At 52.2% G+C, this 19,383-nt stretch overlaps 5 protein-coding genes across 5 annotated transcripts; 3 read left to right on the forward strand and 2 right to left on the reverse strand.

The window, feature by feature from the left end:
* Window positions 1-1,325: 1,325 nt before the first annotated feature.
* Window positions 1,326-4,108, reverse strand: J4E85_002169 (uncharacterized protein; the record flags this gene model as incomplete). The annotated part of the gene is made up of 4 exons (XM_051466449.1): window positions 1,326-1,472; window positions 1,564-2,389; window positions 2,507-2,819; window positions 2,881-4,108. The coding sequence occupies 4 exons, from the start codon at window positions 4,106-4,108 to the stop codon at window positions 1,326-1,328; spliced, it is 2,514 nt and encodes an 837-aa protein (XP_051329304.1).
* Window positions 4,109-8,977: 4,869 nt separating this feature from the next.
* J4E85_002170 (uncharacterized protein) lies at window positions 8,978-10,483 on the forward strand (the record flags this gene model as incomplete). The annotated part of the gene is made up of 3 exons (XM_051466450.1): window positions 8,978-9,382; window positions 9,436-10,323; window positions 10,370-10,483. The coding sequence occupies 3 exons, from the start codon at window positions 8,978-8,980 to the stop codon at window positions 10,481-10,483; spliced, it is 1,407 nt and encodes a 468-aa protein (XP_051329305.1).
* A 1,004-nt stretch (window positions 10,484-11,487) lies between these two features.
* On the forward strand, window positions 11,488-12,277 carry J4E85_002171 (uncharacterized protein; the record flags this gene model as incomplete). Its single annotated transcript, XM_051466451.1, has 2 exons — window positions 11,488-11,577; window positions 11,633-12,277. 2 exons carry the CDS (start codon window positions 11,488-11,490, stop codon window positions 12,275-12,277), a joined length of 735 nt encoding a protein of 244 aa, XP_051329306.1.
* Window positions 12,278-12,814: 537 nt separating this feature from the next.
* J4E85_002172 (uncharacterized protein) lies at window positions 12,815-18,520 on the reverse strand (the record flags this gene model as incomplete). The annotated part of the gene is made up of 5 exons (XM_051466452.1): window positions 12,815-15,770; window positions 15,823-17,905; window positions 17,952-18,094; window positions 18,144-18,333; window positions 18,403-18,520. The coding sequence occupies 5 exons, from the start codon at window positions 18,518-18,520 to the stop codon at window positions 12,815-12,817; spliced, it is 5,490 nt and encodes a 1,829-aa protein (XP_051329307.1).
* A 367-nt stretch (window positions 18,521-18,887) lies between these two features.
* J4E85_002173 (uncharacterized protein) lies at window positions 18,888-19,363 on the forward strand (the record flags this gene model as incomplete). Its single annotated transcript, XM_051466453.1, has 3 exons — window positions 18,888-19,002; window positions 19,058-19,289; window positions 19,345-19,363. The coding sequence occupies 3 exons, from the start codon at window positions 18,888-18,890 to the stop codon at window positions 19,361-19,363; spliced, it is 366 nt and encodes a 121-aa protein (XP_051329308.1).
* Window positions 19,364-19,383: the final 20 nt, after the last annotated feature.

The following is a 19,383-nucleotide window of genomic DNA, read 5'->3' on the forward strand; positions in this document are numbered from 1 at the left end:
AAGGGCCGCATGGCAAAGCTAAGGTTTGGTAGCGGGAGGGCAAGAACGCATTGGGTGCCCAAGTACCGGCATCGCTCGCCAGGTACCACATGTGGTCTCGCACAACTTTCTGCAAATCCTTGACCTGACCAGGGTCACCTATGTTTGGTATACTCAGTTGAAGCGCTGGCAGCCAAACACTCTTGTCCCAGAGTATCGCCACGCAGCCATGGCATCACATTCTACCTTGACTGGCCAATAGGCTTTGGGTGGCACGGTAGTCAGCACAACAACACGTGCAGCCCACCAACCTCCATGGCCATGATTCAACTCCTCCACTTCCAATTCTAACTAGCGTAGGTGTCATGCTCGAAGCAGTATCTAGTCGTGTTCAGGTCCTTGATCCAGTCGAAAGCCCTGCAGAGGAAGCTTGGCGCTCGCGGAACGCAGGGGTGTACTTTTGAAACATCGAACCTGGCTATAGCATCATGAGACAATGTATTCAATATGTGGTTGGCCCTACACAGTGACCAGAACAAGCGATCATAGTAGCGATTCCACTGACTCGCTGTTGGCACGGCACAGGGCTTGCTCTGTACTTGTGTGATCTCCTAGGTGGCTCTATTTGGCCTGTAAGTTGGTAAAGGGCTGTTAAGTCAGGATTGTTTAGTTGCGTGTATACGCGAGGCGTAGCTATTGCGCTAACTTATTGACTACCCACTATTCTCCACTGTGTACTAGAACCGAAGTAAGGAGACGAAGGGAACTTCCGTACATGTACAGGGCGATATCATGTCTCGGAGTAATTGTACCCGACGCTACAGACAAAAACACGCGAAGGACTTTGCGCTTTTCGAAATATGACGCACAATACTTGAGGAAACATGTGCACCAGGATGGCGTGCATAAAGTTTGGTACCAGAACGCCCTCGCAACGATCGCGCCGCCAGTCCGCACACCAATATCTCAAGGGGCAAACACATTATGGTATAACGCCGAAAACCAGTATACGTGAAATCGTACATCGCACTAATCGTGGGCATCAGCCCTGATGAAGCTAGGCGGCAGCCACATAGCCACTGGCCCGCGCCGGAGCAAAGGAAAGTAACATCGACAAGACGGAAAACATAGTGATGTCAGGGTATAGGGTAATGCTAGTAATGTACGAAAGGTGAGCCAAGTGGCGGCCCAAAATGATTCCAAATGTACAACGAGTCGCAGCCGAGCGAAAGGAATCCTGACCTCCCCTTAGGGAGGTAACAGGGCGTGAATTGTTGTACTGTTGCGAAAGGCGGTGTTATGGTTCCGGGATGACAAGGGTCGGCCAAGCGAGGCTCAAACGCGGCTCAGAGTGCGAGCCCTGTGCCGTCGCCGCTCCAACGATAGAGACTCAACATTTCGCGCCGACGCTGTTGCGCAAGTTGGGCGTGTTCGTCCATGCCGCGGCCGCGCACTTGCTGCAAAGCAGAACGCATGACTTTGCGGAAATTTCGCTGTGAGGTGTTAGCATGATTACTGATCTTGGCAGAGCGGTGGGGCCGGCAAAGGTTGAGGTAAGAATGACGGGCTGGTAGCGCCACTTACCTGATATTCGGTATTGAGGGTGACGATGCATGCTTCATGCGCGCGGACTATCACTTCGCATGCTCGCACGATGTTCGGACTTGCATCTCCTTGCAGCTTGTCGGCTATGAGCAGTAGCAGGAAACTCCCTTGCAGGAGGTAGATGCCGAAGAAAAACGGCATGAAGCTTAGGTCCGGATCGTATTCCAGAATCTCATTCAATGCTTCGGCGGCTGATACCGCATGACCGGTTGCATCGACGAAACTTTGCGAAGATATCCAGAGGTCGTTGTCATCAAGTAGCGAGATAGGATCCCATTTACCATTGAGCAGAATGTGAAGCGTGTGCATGAGATGCGTACCATACGCCTCCACAATCTTAGCATGCATCAATGACTCTTGCGCCCTGGACATAGTAGAGTTGACAGACCGCCCGGATGGTGTGTCGGGGTGTGATGGTTCGCGTTCAGCGTTGGCCTCGTTCACTGCGCGATTTCGTAGCTCTTGGAGTGACTGCCCATATACCACCAGCTGTTGACTGATCTCGAGCGCGTGGTGATCCCAGTCGGTCTTCGTCCCAAAACGAGGGTGGTTGCGCGCATGATATAGATCGGTAATCTCCCCAAGGATGGTCATCAAAGGAAGGAAAAATCCGAAAATGGAGTGTCCGGTGCACTCAAAGGCAGGCCCTCGAGATCGTCGATGAAGTGTGGAATCTGAAAACGATTGAGCGGAGTCCTCGAAGAATTCGCCAGATTGCCATACGTTATCGTCAAGTGGCTGCAGCAGGCCCGAACATTCGACGTCTAATAAAGACAACGGTCGGTTATAGCATAACGCTAGGTGGCTGTTGAGCGATCAGCGTGTGTTGGAGGGCAGATCTGATGGATGCGCAAGAACGTCGGCAGAAGTCGAGCATTGCCATGCTGCGAGTGTCACGGTTGACAAAGATCGGATGGCTTACCGATCAACAGTGAACAGCAGCCACCATATACGTCTGCGCTCTTCTCTTTGCTCTTCTGTGAAGTCCATGGATGTGTGTTGACTGGTTGGGTATCCTGCGCCCATGTGTTCCGCATCAAGGTCTCCAGGTGCATCTTCGTCATTCGGCTCGGGAGGCGGTGTCACAGGCACTTCCTTGCCAAGTTTAAGCTCCCTAGCCAGTGACCAGGCGGCGTTCCACCAGCGGAGTGATGCAGCCTTGTACTCGCTGGCCGAGATCACTATGGCCAAGTGCATGTAGGTTGCTACGTCGTCAAGGCCTCCTGGTGCTCCCGCTGTTTGTAGTCGTGTTAGTGAAGGAAACTACGCAAAACTGAACATGGGTTGGTAACTTACGCAAACCTATGTCGGAATCTTGTGCGGGCATACCAAAACCACCCATGGTGACACCATTGATCGGCCCGACGCCGTTGAAAGCCGTCGGACTGGCATCGGAACCACCTGGATGTTGATGCACAAGAGGCTTCAAGAGACTGATGGTTAGGTTGATGAGTTTCTCCGATAATTGGCTCCGCGCAGATGGCGATGAGGAAAGATATGGAGATTCGCTTGTCAAGCAGCCAATCCAGAGCATACTTGCCAGCAGTGCTGGACTGCACACGCGGGGGTTGTTGGTGCGGAGGAAAGAGCGCTTTCGGAAGACGTAGCCTAGTACGTAAGGGGAGACTGGTTGCATAAACGCAGTTGATGAACTCTGGAAATAGAGCTCTAGTAAGTCGCAAGCTAGTGAAATCGGCATGACATTTGCGAGATGTGGTACTAACGGCTGCAGAACAGGGTATCTCAACTGCTGAGAGGGATTCTGATGTTGTGCGCCAGAGTACATCGTTGTAGAAGGTGAAGGCAGCATCCAACCAGGCGATCCATCAACTGGTGATCGAGGCATGTAACCCATGTTGGATGCCTCTTCGGGCATCCTGAAGGTATTCGTGGGTGCTTGTGTATGTGCGCTTTGTGGGCTCATCATACTGTAGGGGCTATCAGAGTACTCCATCCCATGGCCGTGCGAAGGTACAACGGGCTGCATTCCAGGCTGCATCATTTGGAGTGGTGACTGATAGGTAAGGCTCTGGTGGTACTCCTCCATCGACGTGTACTCGGGCATGGGGTTGTGCATAGACAGCCCTTGAGTCTGTAATCGGGGCGGCTGCATGGGGTGCATGGATTGCATGCTCTCGGTCATTTGATGGTGCATATCAGATTCTGGCATAGTGTCGATTGCACCCATGCTCATCGTCCTGTTCTGATACATCGACGCGGTATCCATCTCGGGTCGTGTTGTCGCAATACTGGCCGATCGACCAGGTAGCTCGGGCAGAGATCGTTGGCCTTCAGGAAGCTTGGGACTATTGCCGTGAACAGACTCGGTAGCTTTCTCCGACGATTGCGGGGTGCTGGAATCCTCTGACTTCGGCGCACCAGTGCCTCCTGCGGCGGTCGCAGCCTGCTGTTGGGCAAGATCCTTCCGCGATGCCTTTCCGCGTTTCTTGCGCTCACGTATGTACTCGCACGTCAATCCAAATTCTGACACTGTGTTAGCCAAGCTGTCAGAGGGGTAGTACATGGGTGATGGAAAGCGAACGGCAGTTTTAGCCCCGTAGCTAAGAGCCTCTAGCAGACGCTACAAAAGTAACTTTTGGTCGCCTAAGCAGATGGTTCTCATCTCGGTTCATCCGTTGCCGAGCTCTCAATAACATCAAAACGTACCTATGCAATGCGCACACTACTCATACCGTTAGCATATTGATTTAGAAATCCAGAGCCTGGGAAAGGACCTACAGATTGTCTACCATCGCACTTCGTTCGCAACTGGTTACACTGATCACAGGCTCGGCTGATCCTGCGTCGCACTGGTCCAGACGTTGAGTTACCTCGTCCCGACCGCTCATGGAGCATCTCTCGCTGGTGTCGAGGCGCTATAGGACCACTGGCGTACGGTAACCGATGAGGCTTGACAAGTCCCTTTCCGTTTGGCAGCACATGCCGGTTCTGATGAAATTGTAGGGCTGCGTATTGTGATGTGTGCGCGAGGTTGTCGAGTGGTGACTGCCCCATGTGCTGGGCAGCGAGATGATGATGTTGATGTTCGACCATGTTCGGCGCGGGGAGGTGGCTGAACGCCGAGGGGTATTGATGGAGATTCGTGGAAAGCATAACTGCGTTCTAGCGTCCGTCTCCACTACAATTCCACCACTCGAGGATAGATCGGGAAGTGTCAGTTACGCAGGAAGTGACGGTAAAGTCGGTGTTCAGATTGTCCAAGGGGTGGCGAAGGGCGAAGAGCTGGCAACAAGGCTGAGAGAAGTCAGCACAGGGCTGGAATTCCAAGGTTATGTCGTCGAGGGACGTCAAAAAGATATGCAGGTCAGTTGCCCAAAGGCCGTCTTTTGACCACTGCTGTGCGCCTGGGGTACCATATAGCACTCGGTTGTTAGGTACTGTCTCGGCCTCAAAGCTCAACCTTAGTGGACGCAGTGGGCTATAACACAGAACTGTCCAGTGCCTGAGGTGCAGGGTGAGGATACCGAATCGGCATGGACAGCCAGGTCCTTTCTCCGGGACCAGCTGCATCGCGCGTTAGAGACGTCTCTGGCCACATGCTGCAAACGAGATGGGCAACAGGGCACGCATGTTCGTGGGTGCGTGCGCCTTCGAGTCTAACTCGCCTTCCGTTCCTCCATCTCTAGTTCGAGCAATTCACCCCTGCGCGGCCAGGGTTTCGCTGCACACCAACATTCCACGTTGAGCACAGTCCACGAACGCCGCTGGATCTTCGTTGCCGCGGACTTTTACGGCTACATCCCAGAGGCATCGCCGCAGGTTAGACTCGTAATCAAAAACCATATTGGTTGATCGGTGCCATCCCGACCCTATATGGCGTCGTGTTAAGAAAGGCGGCGTACCGATGCCGGCTCAACAAGTACCTTGGGGTACCTGCCCGTGCCCAGGACCCACCTGCTACCACACCTTCGCCCGTTTCCCGTTGCTGAGCGATCAGAACAGGGTGCCAGGGCCATGATTGGCGACCGCCGCCCGTGCAGCAGTGCGTTAGCAGGCGAGCCGCTGACAGCACGGGACCTGGCAGTCTCCATCGCCTAGACTCCCTTCTACGCGACCATCGCGGGACAGCCATTTCCTAGTCGCAGCCCCAATACGCGTCCCCTGGCTCGCGATGCATCCTGACATCCAGCGCTACCCGCTGTCCTGCCGGTCATCTGCACCCCAGCGAATAATCCGAAATCTGTTGGGGCCTGCGCTGATCACCTTCCCTCCTTTCATAAACCTGTCGCCATGGGGAGACGTGAATTACGCAAAATCAGAGAACGCGGAGATGCACTTCAGACGCTTGAAACGTTATATTTTCCAGGTCCCACTTTCCAGCTCTGACGAGAGAATTGATGACTAAATCGTCACGCAGAAAGTTAGCTTACGTCGGCGCTGGATACCCAGACAGCCTTCGCATGACAGTCTATCCTCATTGACTTCGGCAATGCATATTATGTATCTCTTCATAAACATGAACGAGCCAGGTTTACCACCTGCAGCACGCAGATATACACCTGCCAAGACAAAGCTGGAGTCGACCTGGTGTGCACAATTTTCTCGTCTATAACACGTTGTCTTATAACATTACGCGCGGAATTACCTGGCATGTACAACGGCTCTCCGAAGCGAGTGGCGCCAGCGATGCTAAAAACGTGTGCTATACGCCGATTGCTCCCACGGTACGGCCTACTCCGCCCTAGTTGTTAGCTAGAGCGGGTGTCCATAGTTTGGTAACGAGGGCGTTCTGCTACAGCGAGACTGCGTTGAACCTGACTAGCTCACCCACAACTGCCTGTACGGTGTCTCGTGGTCAACATCCAGCTGAAAGATCTCCACAATCGTCACTGGGCGACAACGCTTGCTGATTAGGCATCCCCTATCTGCTCTACAACGCTACGGAGCCAGCGGATCGCTCCGCATTCCAAATATGTGCCGCTCTTCATGGTGGCTTAGAAGCGTTTTATTGAAGACTTGGCCTGCATTCATCCTGGACGAAGTAAGCTCTTTCAGTCAAGGTCTAAGTCGAAATCAAGGTTCTCGTTACTAGGTCGGATCCGGAACCTAGTGAGTCTGCATGTAGCAACTAGAATAGCTCAGGGGACTTTCACCATGATTGCTGTAGTCTCTTTAACGTTTCGAAATACCAGATCAGCCACCGAAGATGAGGCAATTCGCATGTACAGCCAAGCAATATCGGACGACCGTCTTTCACAAAGCTTCTTCCGCCCACTAATAGCCAGGAAATGGTACCATACTTGGGGCTCAGCAGAACAAGAGTTTGACAGCTCATCAACTACCGATCGAAATATGCCTGCTCATTTCCATAATATTAATGAAGGTCAGGTGATCAGCCCCGATGATTTACGGTGTACTGAGCTCATCGCGTCTACCAGGTGGTATGCTGTGGGTCTTATGACAAACCGTTATAAGTGTCGCGTACCCGCCTGGTGTGAGGAAACCGGTCCGGCGCCCAGTCTGTATCTACAAAGATCTGGAGCAACTGTATCGGATCATTTAAATACTGTTTCCAGCAGTCCTGTAACTCCAGGGACAGATTGAAGGGCCAAGGCTCGACAGTGATCAAAAGGCCAAGTTGTTACAGACGGTCATGAAGGCAGTGCATATTAGTGGATTGAAAGTCGCAAACTTCGACTGAGCTATATTGTCGACTTCGTGTTAGACACTGTCAGTCAACGTTAGTATTGCCGGCACCGTGTACTTCGTCGGATCGTGTTTTCGCTGTCGCTTTGACATTCAGGGCGGAAGAAGGGTCCAGGTGGCTTGGATAGTGGCAACCTAGAAGTGACTCAACAAAGTCCAGATCTTCGTGCTGACAGCCTTCTCATCGAAAGTCCGGATCGACATCCGCGGATCATCTGGAGGGGCGTAGGTTGGCAAGTTACAGGGAAGAGTGGAGAGCCCTATCATGTTCCCCACTGTAAGTCTGTGCCCCAAGACCGAGTCACTGGACGATAATCTGTAAGGGACTGTCCAGCCTGAGCTCAATACCCTCGTTCCTGTAGGCCGCCATATACATGCAGTCTGGAGCAGGAAGGGTAGATACGCAAGGCACGACGGCTCCCCAGCTCCGAATTGGGCTGGCTTTGGTGACATCTAGATATTGCATGCGCAGCTCTTGACGCCGCCGCCGCATGCAACGCGTGGAGTTGATTGATGAGCGCAAGCGAGGGCCGGCCATGCCGCCAAGCTACGCACCGTTAGTAGAACCATGTACGACCTATGATCTTCTGCAGTCCATGCTGACGCTCAAAATTGGAGCCAAACTCGCCACCACTGCCGGCGAGCCCAGAACGGTCAGGACACTCCCAGTATCAGTTCAACTTTCGATACGGAATGGAACCTCGTGTCACTTGCATGGGCCTTTAGGGTGAACTCTGTCGAGCAGATGTGCTGTTTACCAGAACTGGGATGGGGAGGTGGCTCTTCTCTTACATCTCCCCGGCTGCTTTCTCCTGCGAAGGTCTGACCACAGTAGAATGATGAAAGATGGAAGGCGGAGGTAATTAGTCAAGATGAGTCGTGAAGGCGCAAGTGACGGCATCCCTGGCCCGGAAGGGCAGCATACCTAGGTGCCACAGTCTTACAAGTCGCTCGGGACGTTACGTGGTGGGTGCGGGACCGGCTCTGTAGACCTTGCCTCCAGCGAGAGGTTACCGCCGGTACACCTGCCGAAGTCTTGTAGCTCTTATCTCCACACTGCGCGGGTGGCACTCTCACAATTTGGCAATGTTAGCGAATCGGCGACGCCGCACCAATATGCTGTTCTCTTCAAGTAATAAGGGCGCGGCGGCCATCGAATATGATTGCACTGTATTGAACGGCACACGGCGTTGCCTGGTCGCTTCCGTACACATCGGCTACTACTACTAAGGTGATCAGAAAAGGCCCGAATTTGCACTATCTGCACTCCAGTATTTCGACTGTAGCTATGAACACACCCGATTGCACAAGATAGGAGGTCCACGTGCGATTGAATATTACCAGGCTTGCGTGGAGAGCGTCGGCGCGTCGATGCTGGCGACCAACGCGACGAATTAATGTTGTTCGACGCGTCTTTCGTGCATCTCGCGCGTCGAGCATGCTTCATAATGATGTTGTATGTTCAAGTTGAGTTTCTGGAGAGCATGCCATGGTGTTTGTCGATAGCGGACAACCAAGTCCGTTATTCGGCGTGAAGCCATGAGAGGCCTCCACTATGATGGGACGTGCACGGGCTAGCGTTAGCGCTATCATACGTCATCTCCGATGCGACTGCGGGCAAAGCCTCAACTCAAAATTAACTGCTCCCAAGACGCCACTGAATCGACACGCCGTGCGTCTCCATCTCAATTTATCCAAATAAACTACATACCAGACACACGCCATCATGTCGCTGGAGAAGATCACGACCATCTCTCCCATTACGAACAAGCCAGTTGTCACGCGCAATGGCCTTTCAGATGCAGACCTCCAATCTTTGCCTGAAACAGCCGCCACTGCGTTCGAGTCCTATCGACGCACATCGCTCGCTGAAAGGAAAGAGATTGTCAAGAAAGCTCTGAAATTGCTCAACGACCGCCAGGATGTGCTGGGCAAGGAGATCACTGAGCAGATGGGCCGTCCTATCGCGTACACTGCCAAAGAAGTTACTACAGCGGTGATGCGCGGCGAATATCTACTAAAGATTAGTGACGAGACACTTCAAGATACTCCAGGCGAGGCGGAGAAAGGTTTCAAGCGCTACATCAAGAAAGTCCCGCTTGGGCCCGTCTTGATCTTGTTTCCATGGAACGTGCGTGCAGGCCATAAGCTATTTTTGGTCGGCACATGCTGACTTACCTGCAGTACCCGTATCTGACCCTCATCAACTCGCTAGTACCTGCCCTGCTCGCCGGCAACTCGGTCATCCTGAAGCCATCTCCACAAACGCCTACCAGTGCCGAGCAGATCCAGGACATCTTCAAGGAAGCCGGATTGCCTGATGGTGTGCTTCAAATCTTCCACAGCGGCTCCATCGTCCAGATTGAATCGATTGCGCGCTCGCCCAAGATCCAGCTGGTTTGCTTCACTGGATCGGTGGCCAATGGTCTTGCGGTCCAGCAGGCTGCAAATGACCGCGTACCGCTACGAGTGGGTCTTGAGCTTGGAGGCAAAGATCCTGCATATGTACGCTCCGATGTTGACGTCAAATGGGCCGCGGAAGAACTTGTAGACGGCGCTGTCTTCAACTCTGGCCAGAGTTGCTGCAGTGTTGAGAGGGTATATGTCGATGAAAAGATACATGATGAATTTGTATCAGCGCTTCAAGATGTACTCAGCGGATACAAACTTGGCGATCCATTCGACAAGAGCACACATGTTGGCCCAGTAGTCTCAAAGCGATCAGCAGAGACTATCCAGTCGCACGTCAAGGATGCTCTGGAGAAGGGTGCCAAGGACGCTACCCCAGACAACGCCAGTTTCAAGAACCCACCTGCAGATGGCAACTATGTGGCTCCGACACTCTTGACGAATGTCACGCATGACATGACCGTAATGACAGAGGAAACTTTCGGTCCTGTCATCCCGGTCATGAAGGTCTCGAATGACGCAGAAGCAATCAAATTGATGAACGACAGCCAATTCGGACTGACGGCTAGCATATGGACCAAAGATGTGAACAAGGGTCATGAGCTTGCCGATGACGTCGAGGCTGGCACAGTCTTCGTAAACCGATGCGACTACCCCGCACCAGTAAGTTATTCTAGGACTACACACGACACTTTACTAACCGACTCAGGATCTGGCGTGGGTTGGGTGGAAGGACTCTGGGCGAGGCCAGACGCTGAGCAAGTTCGGCTTCGATCAGTTCGTCAAGCTCAAGAGCTACCACGTCAAGGACTACCCGAAATAGATGACTTGACACGGATAAGTCAACATATTGAGGGCTTGATCTCCTTGCGAGAGACGATCAATGGTATTCTAGCACAGACCAGAAAGATCCTGCACAATGAAGACTGCTCAACTTCAGTTCACACGCCGTCGGTAATCCTTGAACATGTGTAACAGTGTCGACCCCAATTTCAGTAACACCGGGTTTACTAAAGTACCCCTTGATGCTGCTAGATTGCTGTTAGCACATATCGCATCCGATCGTATGAACACGCCTCTCGGGTTAGTGTCGAATGCCACAGATGTTCGGGTGCCCACTAGCGCCTATTTAGTGCTATGAAACGTCGTGTAGAAATGAACATCTACTAACAAGTGGAAATTGTTGGCCTCAAAGACGTTATCCACCTCGAGCAAATAGTGGTGTAGAGTTCGCAAAACTGTACAGCACTCGCAAGCCTAATACTAATAACCAGCTTCATGATCGCAGTCCCACTAGTCTCGTTTCCCAAATGCGACGCTTCTCGCCGTAAGGCTTTCTGCTTACAATTCACAGATTCGTTCTTTGTTCACGTGTTTGAGACGCACTAGCTACCAAGCTCGCCCAGCTCCTTGCATCCCGCGGCGCCCACTCCCGCTGTTACATCCTCAACGAAAGCAAAGGAATGTCAGCATCGAAACAATGAGGGCGAATTCGTAAGGGATAGCCCAGCGCCACGACAACGCCTGAAGAAGGCAGACTTGGTGCCACACTCTCAGTCCTTCGCTCGCGCGTATTTAGTAATTACCTACTAGCATCTATCGAGCATCTTCCTACGCGAACTAGATTTCGCGATCCTGCCGCTTTTGGACCATTTTCTGGCCTCTGTCGCGTTACTGTAAACTCTTTTCTCACCCAATCGTTTCAAACGCCGCTGTCTTTGTAAGATCGCTGCATGTACCATATTCCTTTCGATTTCCAACGAGATATCGCGCACCAAATCACACGTCTCCGAAGCCCACCATAGGACGCGTCCTCGAACTCACACAATGGCATTCAATCGCGTCATTTTAAGACTAAAACGGACAGTACTTTGCGATAAACGCGAGCAAAAGCCCAATCTAGACAGTATGGACATCGTACGTACCACAGTCAGCTTTTCCCCCCTACACGCGCCGCTAACAAACACCACAGGGAGGACCAACAGATGTCCGCGTAATCGACGTCTCAGACTTCTTACCTGGTCTTACCTACCACGAGCGCAAACAAATCCGAGAAGAAGCGTCTAGCGGCGCGCTTCGCCTTCAAAGCCTTCAATCGCATCCACCACTGTCGTTTCCGGAAACATCTCTCAATGGCTCGAAGTCGCGCTTGCAGTCTCTCGCAACTGGCCCTGTTCAATCTGCTTCCACCGAGGCTGATGCCGTCTCCTCGCATTACCCATCTTCCGACGTGTTTCCCGAGGCCGACTCTGTGATAGCACACGCGGCTACTCTGGATGCGGGGCCGGGAGCGGAATTCAGCAGTGCTTCTACAAGATCAGAAGACGACCACAGTGCATATGTAGTGCGCATGAAGGATGTGGAGAAGGGAGAACGGCGGTATAGCAGCGACGCCAGTTCTACTCGGTCTTCTGACGAGATGGACGCGAAAGATAAAAAGCATCGTGCGGGCCCAACACATGCGTTGACCCTGGATAAGGAAGAGAGGGACATACACGAAGATTTGTCTGCCACTGGGCGAGGTGGAAAGGACGTGGAAGTTGAGCAAATACATGGCAATCATATCGTGGGGAATAGCTTCACCACCGGGGAGACAAAAGCGCTTGTTGCATGCTAAAAATGGAGGATACGCAATGAAGACTTCACAAGATGTCAACACGCGAAACGCATGCATTGACACATAACAAAAACAACATAAGACCGCCACGGGATGGGTCAAGAAGTAATGGGAGAGGGAAGATGTCAAAATCGCATATAGAACAAAAGTCATTTCATCGTCGCGAAATCTCTTTCATCGCATGTGGGTCGTTTCACGAGAGCCCGATAGGATTTTTTGATAATATATTGTTCTAGATTCGGATAGCTTCGATGATGACATGCTGAAGATCGCCGTCCAAGCTATTGAGCTTGTGATGCCACAAAATGAGAAACGCCAGATACACACTGTCCATGTACCATATGCTGGTGGGTATCAATGATATGCCTTTTCCGTTCAACGCCGAAAGCATGCTGAAATGATTTTTAAAAAAGAAAGTGTCCGATGCGCGTGGCATAGCCGACGATGCTGATGTGCTTGTTGAGATGATGGAGTATTGGTTCCGCCGTATCAAATGTATTTCCTCGCAGGCAATCGGTGGCTGTCCGATCAGGGCTGCTAGTCTGAGTCGCCGTCGCCATCCGGTGTGCGAGAATTCCTCTTCTTCTTGGATCCAGCAGGCCTGCCCCTTGCCTTCTTCGGTGTGTTGCCTAAGCTGACATTGCTCTTCCTCTTCCTGCCACGACCACTAGTAGGGAATGGCGTACCGTCTTCGCCAGTCTCGGTTGGCGTCTCATACCCTGCAGCAAGTGCATCGTCTCCCTCGGCGTCAATGAAGGTCTCTCGATCAACATCCAGTAAATCTGCAAAGTCATAACATTGTTTCACCATGCTCTCGCGGCTATCTAGAGCGCGCATGATCGTTTCGAAGCGTTCCCAAATTTCCTTGCCAGTGACGAGGTTGTTACGATGCGCAGGCTTGATGTAATCTTTTTGCGGAATGGGCGCGTTACTCTTCATGGAGTAGCATTTTCGAACAAAGGTGCGAGTTTCCCACACCATCTGCAGGATCATACAAGCTGTGGTGATCTGACGAAGTCTGTCGTTGTTGATTGTTGGAGTAGCAGGTTGAGGTGCTGTCGGAATTGGCGCTGGTAGCATTGATGGAAATCCGTTTGCACCACTAGCTTCCAACATTTGTTGTTGGAACATATCTTGAGGCTGAGCTTGCACTGAATTCGCGTCTTGCTTTGGAAGTTCATCCGCGATGATAACCCCTATAGCGGGCCCTGTGGTGTTCAGGACCATCGCTTCAACTGCATGAAGGAACACAGCAAGCTCTTCCAGGTGAGGGAAGTCGAGCAAAGCCAGATTCTCCAGACAGAAGCGCGCGTACAAGACAGCCTCTGGTATAGTGCCACTCATATCCAGCTTTGAAAGGTCGAAGTCCACTTGTTTGCAAAAGTTATTGATGAACTTTTTGAGACTGGCTTTCTTGCCCGTCTTCAATGCCTCAAACAACTTCGCGAGCTTCGGAGTGTGTGTAGCTTCGACCATGCCATGAGGATCAGCGAACATGTTTAGTTGATACTTGAAAGCCATGTGGATGGCCTGCATGTACTCCTTTTCCAGATACGACTCTTGCTTCTCGTGAATGCGTCTATGTTCGTCGGCTGCAACTCGAGCCAGGCTTGACCAAGGCGAGGTCGCAAGAGCGACGAGCGCAGCACCACACTCCTTTGGATGAACAAGACCTTGGCGACTGATGCTAGCGATGATATCTGTGGCAACGACGGCAGACTCATTTTTGTTCTCCAACGCAGCTTTCACGAAATATTCTAAGAACTTCTGCGCCAGATGCAGCGTGGCATGGTCGTTTCCGGTAGCCGTAAAAGACGTTTCCAAGCGCGCGGAGCCATTAGCAGCTCCTTTGCCGGTTGCAATTTGCGCACCAGTTTCCGAGCGCCGCTCAGCGACAGTGAAGAATTGCCTGAAGAATAACAGTGCGATGTGCTTCAGGGTGTCGTTTCCTTCGTTAACAAAGACAAGCTTGACCACCTTCTCCACTTCACTGCGCATGAAGTGCTCTGGCGACTGCTGGCATATGCCACCCATACTCTGCAGGGCTTGCTCGCGAATCTTCGGCTCCCAAATCTGCATGGTGAAAGGTCGGACCGTGTCTAATAGGAATAGAGATGGAGGAGGTGGATTCTTCTGGTTCAACATCGGCTCCAGGTGCTTCTTCAGAGATTCTTTTCCGTCGTGCTTGTTAAGGGACGCGCGGAGCTTGTTGTTGAACGATTCGACCTGTTGATCCAGGCTGCAAACTTGACCAAAAGCACCAATCAGAATCAGATAGGACATGATGGTATCAGCCTTCTGGGCTGCCTGCTCTTTGGTTAAGTCCAAAAGTGGCCTAAGGTTGCATATGACAGAGCAGATTGTGGCAAAAATCTTGTCAGTATCCATGCCCGGCATCTCGCTGATAGCCCACAAGCAGTGAATGACGTCAAGAAGAGTTTCTCTACTTGTACGCCATCCCATCGATGCACATTTAGCCAGCTTAGGAACGTTGCGCTGAAGACTTGCTCGAATTTCTTCTGCGAAAGCATGCTGAAGTGGGGGAAGTGTTGGCAACACATGCCGAAAGATAACGACCGTTGGCCGCACAAGGGCCACGTCATCCATGGTGGCGATGGTCTTGATGTATAGCTTCAGATGCCGCAGATGGTCGAGCGTGAACAGGGTCGGTTCGATCTTCGCGAAAACACTAAGGGTGTTCATAACACGAGCTTGAGACTTGATATCCGTACCGCTTCCGGGAGCAATGGCTTCGTCTACCAAGTCGACAACTAGCTGTGCGCAAATCTTTCGGTTAGAAGCCGGACCCTTCGCTTCAGGTGACAGACAATGAGCGAAAAATTTCTCGAAAGCTTCCAAATGTACAGCGCTATGCTCGATAGAGTCCAAGAGTTCTACCATGAAGGCTGCTCGTTGAGCACGATTGAGCCTGTGTATACTGTCATCGGTCTTGACATTGTTATTAGCTGCCGTCAACCATATCTCCTCTAGGACGTTGCGACCCAGCTCGGAAATTGCACTCTCATTATCCTGCGAAGGGAGGAGTAGAGGAGCGGCAATCTTGAGCCTATTCTCATTTGAAGTGGAGCGGAGATAGATCTCTTTGAGTAGCTTGATGGCCTTCTTCTTGGGGCCGTTTGAGGGATCTGTAGTCATTTCCAGAATTTGTGGCAGCACATGGCGCTCGAGAGATGGTTCTTTGGCCAAGCAGTTCGACAGGAGCGAAAGCGTCGCCTCTCGGACCATCGGTGAACTGTCTCTAAGCGATGGGATCATGTTGATGACATGTCCTTCGGAGATGACCCGAGGATCTTTGTCCAGCAGTTGTTGCAATCCTGCTGTTCCTCTCGTCCGAAGCTTCGAAGAGCTCTTGTCCCGGGCGTATGCCTGCATATAGTTGACGATCTGCGAAAGGTACCTGCACACCTGGCTTTGTAAAGTGATGACGCCCGCGGCGAGTTTGCTCTGATCATCTGACACCGATTGGAATTTGCTATCAAGCACCGTCAGCTGGGGAACGAGCCTGAACAAGCTGGAAAACTTACTACTTCTGACCGAGCCACTTGGGGTCTGCAATCATGCTTTCCAGACATTGCTGAACAGTTTGTATTGCTTGCGGCCTGTGATCTGTATTTCCTTCTGGAACTGTTGGAAAGGTCTTGACGACAGCTGCCAGCCACGAGCTGATGTGACAGCCAGTCGCTGCCTGCAGATGCGGGTCTTCCTGGGAGGGGCGTAAATCGAGATAATCGACCAGTGATTCGAGAACCATGCGGTACGGGCCGTCGAAAGCTAGAAGATCCACATCATTGACCCTCTCTTTGACGTCTTCACTCATAGCGTCATTCACAAGACGATCTAGTCTTGACGACAAATCCGACTGCGAAATGTCCAGCCTTTGCTTCATCTTCTTGAGTTGGTCTCTGAAATCAATCACGCCACAACCGATCCTCGCCATTGTTGTGAGTGCCATGTCTTTGTCGACCACAGAGTGTTTATTTGCTGAGTCGTCCTTGAGTATGTTGACCATACGAACCAAGAGGCTCTGCAAAAGTATGACAGCAGCCGGCCACTGGGGAGAACCAAGGACGTTACAGAAATCGTCGATGAATAAGTCCAGAAGGTTGCGGAATGGCTTGTCGCCTGATTTGGAAGTATTCGAGGCTTTGTCGCACAGTTGGGTTACAATATACATTGCCGTGCTGGTAGCTTCCACCGTCAAGTCTTGAGCAATCGCTGCCGGCGCCCGGCCGGCGCCTCTCTTTGGGGCTTTCGAGGGTGCTTGGCCAGGCTCGTAATCGCTGACATCGTCTTCAACCATGCTAACAGCCGCGTCTTCGCCTTGCGACGCAAGACGAGTGCTGGGATTTGTTGCGACCACTTGGACAAATCGCATGAAAAGTGCAGATATCGTCATAATCGGGACTTCACGAGCCGACAAGAATTGCCTCGCGCTCGCTTTTTTGTCGGGTAGCTTTTCCAGGTTGCCCAGGATGCCATTTAGAATCGACTGTCGTTGGCTTGGGTATCGAGCGAAAATCTGGGCAAGAACATCCATAACTTTCTGGCGGAAATGCTCGAACTTCTTGATGCTAAACACCGAATCCTTCTCGTTCTCGCTATTCTGCTCAACGAGCAGTTCCAACGTCAGATACTCCAAAGTATTGAGTGCCCGGTCCGGCAGATTATATTTGCCCATCAGCGTAGCAAAGCGGGTAAGTACTGCTCCACACAGTCGCAGCACCATCTGTAGATCTGACCTATGAGCCGATGCTGCAGTGAAAAGGTCTTGAGCTTCCCCAGACCGCCGAGATTGAACGACAGGCACAATGCAGGCATTCTTAATTAGCTTCGTGAGATCAACAATGGAATCGATAATGTCCTCTCGTCGCATCCGATAGTCGTCACGTCCCTCGATCATGGTTTCCAGCAGGAGCTTGGATGACTTGAGCGCGAACTTGGCTGTTGTAATGCTCTCGGTAAGCTCCGGGGTAGTCTCATCCTGTGGAAAGAGCCCATTCTTAGTTGCACACACGACAGCGGGGTGTAGTAGTGATTGTATCTCCATGGCAAGGTCCACAGGAAGCGCATTGAAGCGGCCGAGACTAACAACACCGGACATCTTCTCTGAAAGAGCCTCCATTGAGCGGGGTTTGAGAACGTTGAACTCGCCGTCAGGAGTCGGGATTCTGGTGAAGTGCAGTGAGCCGTCAAGATCATCTTTGTCTTCGCTCAGACTGGCGACTAGAGAGTTGAGAATCTCAATCTTCCCGTCAGCGATCTCTCGTTCGTGGGGTCTCAAGACTGCAACGCCGCTCTCGGCTCTGTTGTCCTCCTTCCTTTGTGACAAGCTTCCAATCTCGATGTTGTCGATGTACTTGTAGTCTGCGCGTGGAACCGCTTTTGGCTTTATCATAACGGCCGGACCAGGAGGCCGCACTGGTGTGCTGCTGGGAGCCGAGGAAAGAGCGCTTGACGAGAAGGGTAAATCTATGTTTTGCGTGAAGGCATGGCCGTTGGAGGTGGCCTGGGGCGGTGTGGGCGCTGGGCGCGGCAGTCGTGGAGGTTCAGCTTTTCGGGAAGGTGCCGACTCTGATCGAGGCTGTTCGGGTGCTTTGACATTCGGTGCTGTCCTTGTTAGTGGTTGCACGAAGAAGGTGACAAAGAGGCCTACCCGTATATGCCACATCCGTCTGGTCGTAAAGCCTGCGCGCGAAGGGGCTCAGATCAGAGATAGCGCTGCGAGTATCTCCATTGGTGTTCTTGAGGGGACTGTCCGGCGGAGGGGTTGGTAGTTGCGGCATGGGCTTGAAGTGACTGTGGGTGTTAGAAGAGACTTCCAGGTACGGCAAGAGCGTAGACCCACTACTCTGGCAGCCTATCGCGAAGTAGGAGGTTGCGAAGCTGGTTGAGGGTATCATGCAGATGCTGGGCGGTGGACTGGCCTTGGATCTCGGCGTTCAAGATTCCGACAGCCTTCTTCGCGGCTTTTTGTTGCTCGGGGTTTAGGGTAGAGGGTGGCGTAGGAGGCTCGGCGGTTGGGAAGGGTATGATTTCTGGTGGTTATTAGCCAGGTGAGAGACAAGCGCTTGGGCAAAGGGCGCAAGTGAAGCAGAGCGACGCACCGGGCGAGAAGGGGATGATGGAGGTAAAGGGCGAATACGGCAGGGCCTCATCCACTGTGGGCGGAGGCCTTCTGAACGGGAGCGCGCCTCCGTTGGCATGATGCCAGTCGCCATTCATTGCCGCTTGTGGTGTTGAGCACTTGCGGACAGGCGCAGTCGAAGTGTGGTGGTAGACTTGGATTGGACGGGTTGAACATGCGGCTATATCATCGTGTGTGCGCGCATGCTATGCTCCGATAGCTGGACAGTCGCTGCCTGGTGGACTGATGGTAGCAAACTTGTTGTAAAAGTACCATGCGATGCGACCGGGAGCATGAATGCATGTGGTGGTGCACGACATTCAGACGCGTTCTCACCGCCTGCCATTCCTGTCCTAGCTTGGCTGCAGCCGCGGAAGTCGCGATTCCCTGTAACTTTTTTCCTCAACTCCAACACCAATCACCCGCCCCAAGACGATAAATCGATAAATCGATAAATCACCCACCATGTCCGCTATTGGTAGTCTTGTCTTTTGCACCGACTGCGGAAATCTCCTCGACGGATCTGCCGGCAAGCAAAATGTCATCTTGACCTGCGCGGCATGCGGAGCGCAATGTAAAGGTATGCGCCGTCTATGTTGCGCATGCAGAAGAGTAGAAGATTTAACCGACCGCAGATACATCGTCCAAGACTGTCGTCACAGTTTCGAAGCCCACCGCTTTCCCGTCGTCGCTGCGCGCAAAGAGATCCGAGGTTCAGACCATATCCGAAGAGGACGTTCAGACGAGCAGCGTCATCAATCATCCATGCGAGAAATGCGGAAGAGAGGAAGTGCGATACTACACACAACAACTGCGAAGCGCAGATGAAGGAAGTACTGTCTTCTACGAGTGCGACTGCGGTCACAAGTACGTTCAATCGTCCATGTCAAGAGCTGAGCTTATGCTAATTGCTATCTTACAGATGGAATACCAACAACTGAAGCGGAAATTCTACCTATGT

Source organism: Alternaria conjuncta (genome assembly GCF_024043145.1).
Source record: "Alternaria conjuncta strain BMP 0040 chromosome Unknown scaffold_3, whole genome shotgun sequence".
Taxonomy (NCBI): Eukaryota; Fungi; Ascomycota; class Dothideomycetes; order Pleosporales; family Pleosporaceae; genus Alternaria; species Alternaria conjuncta.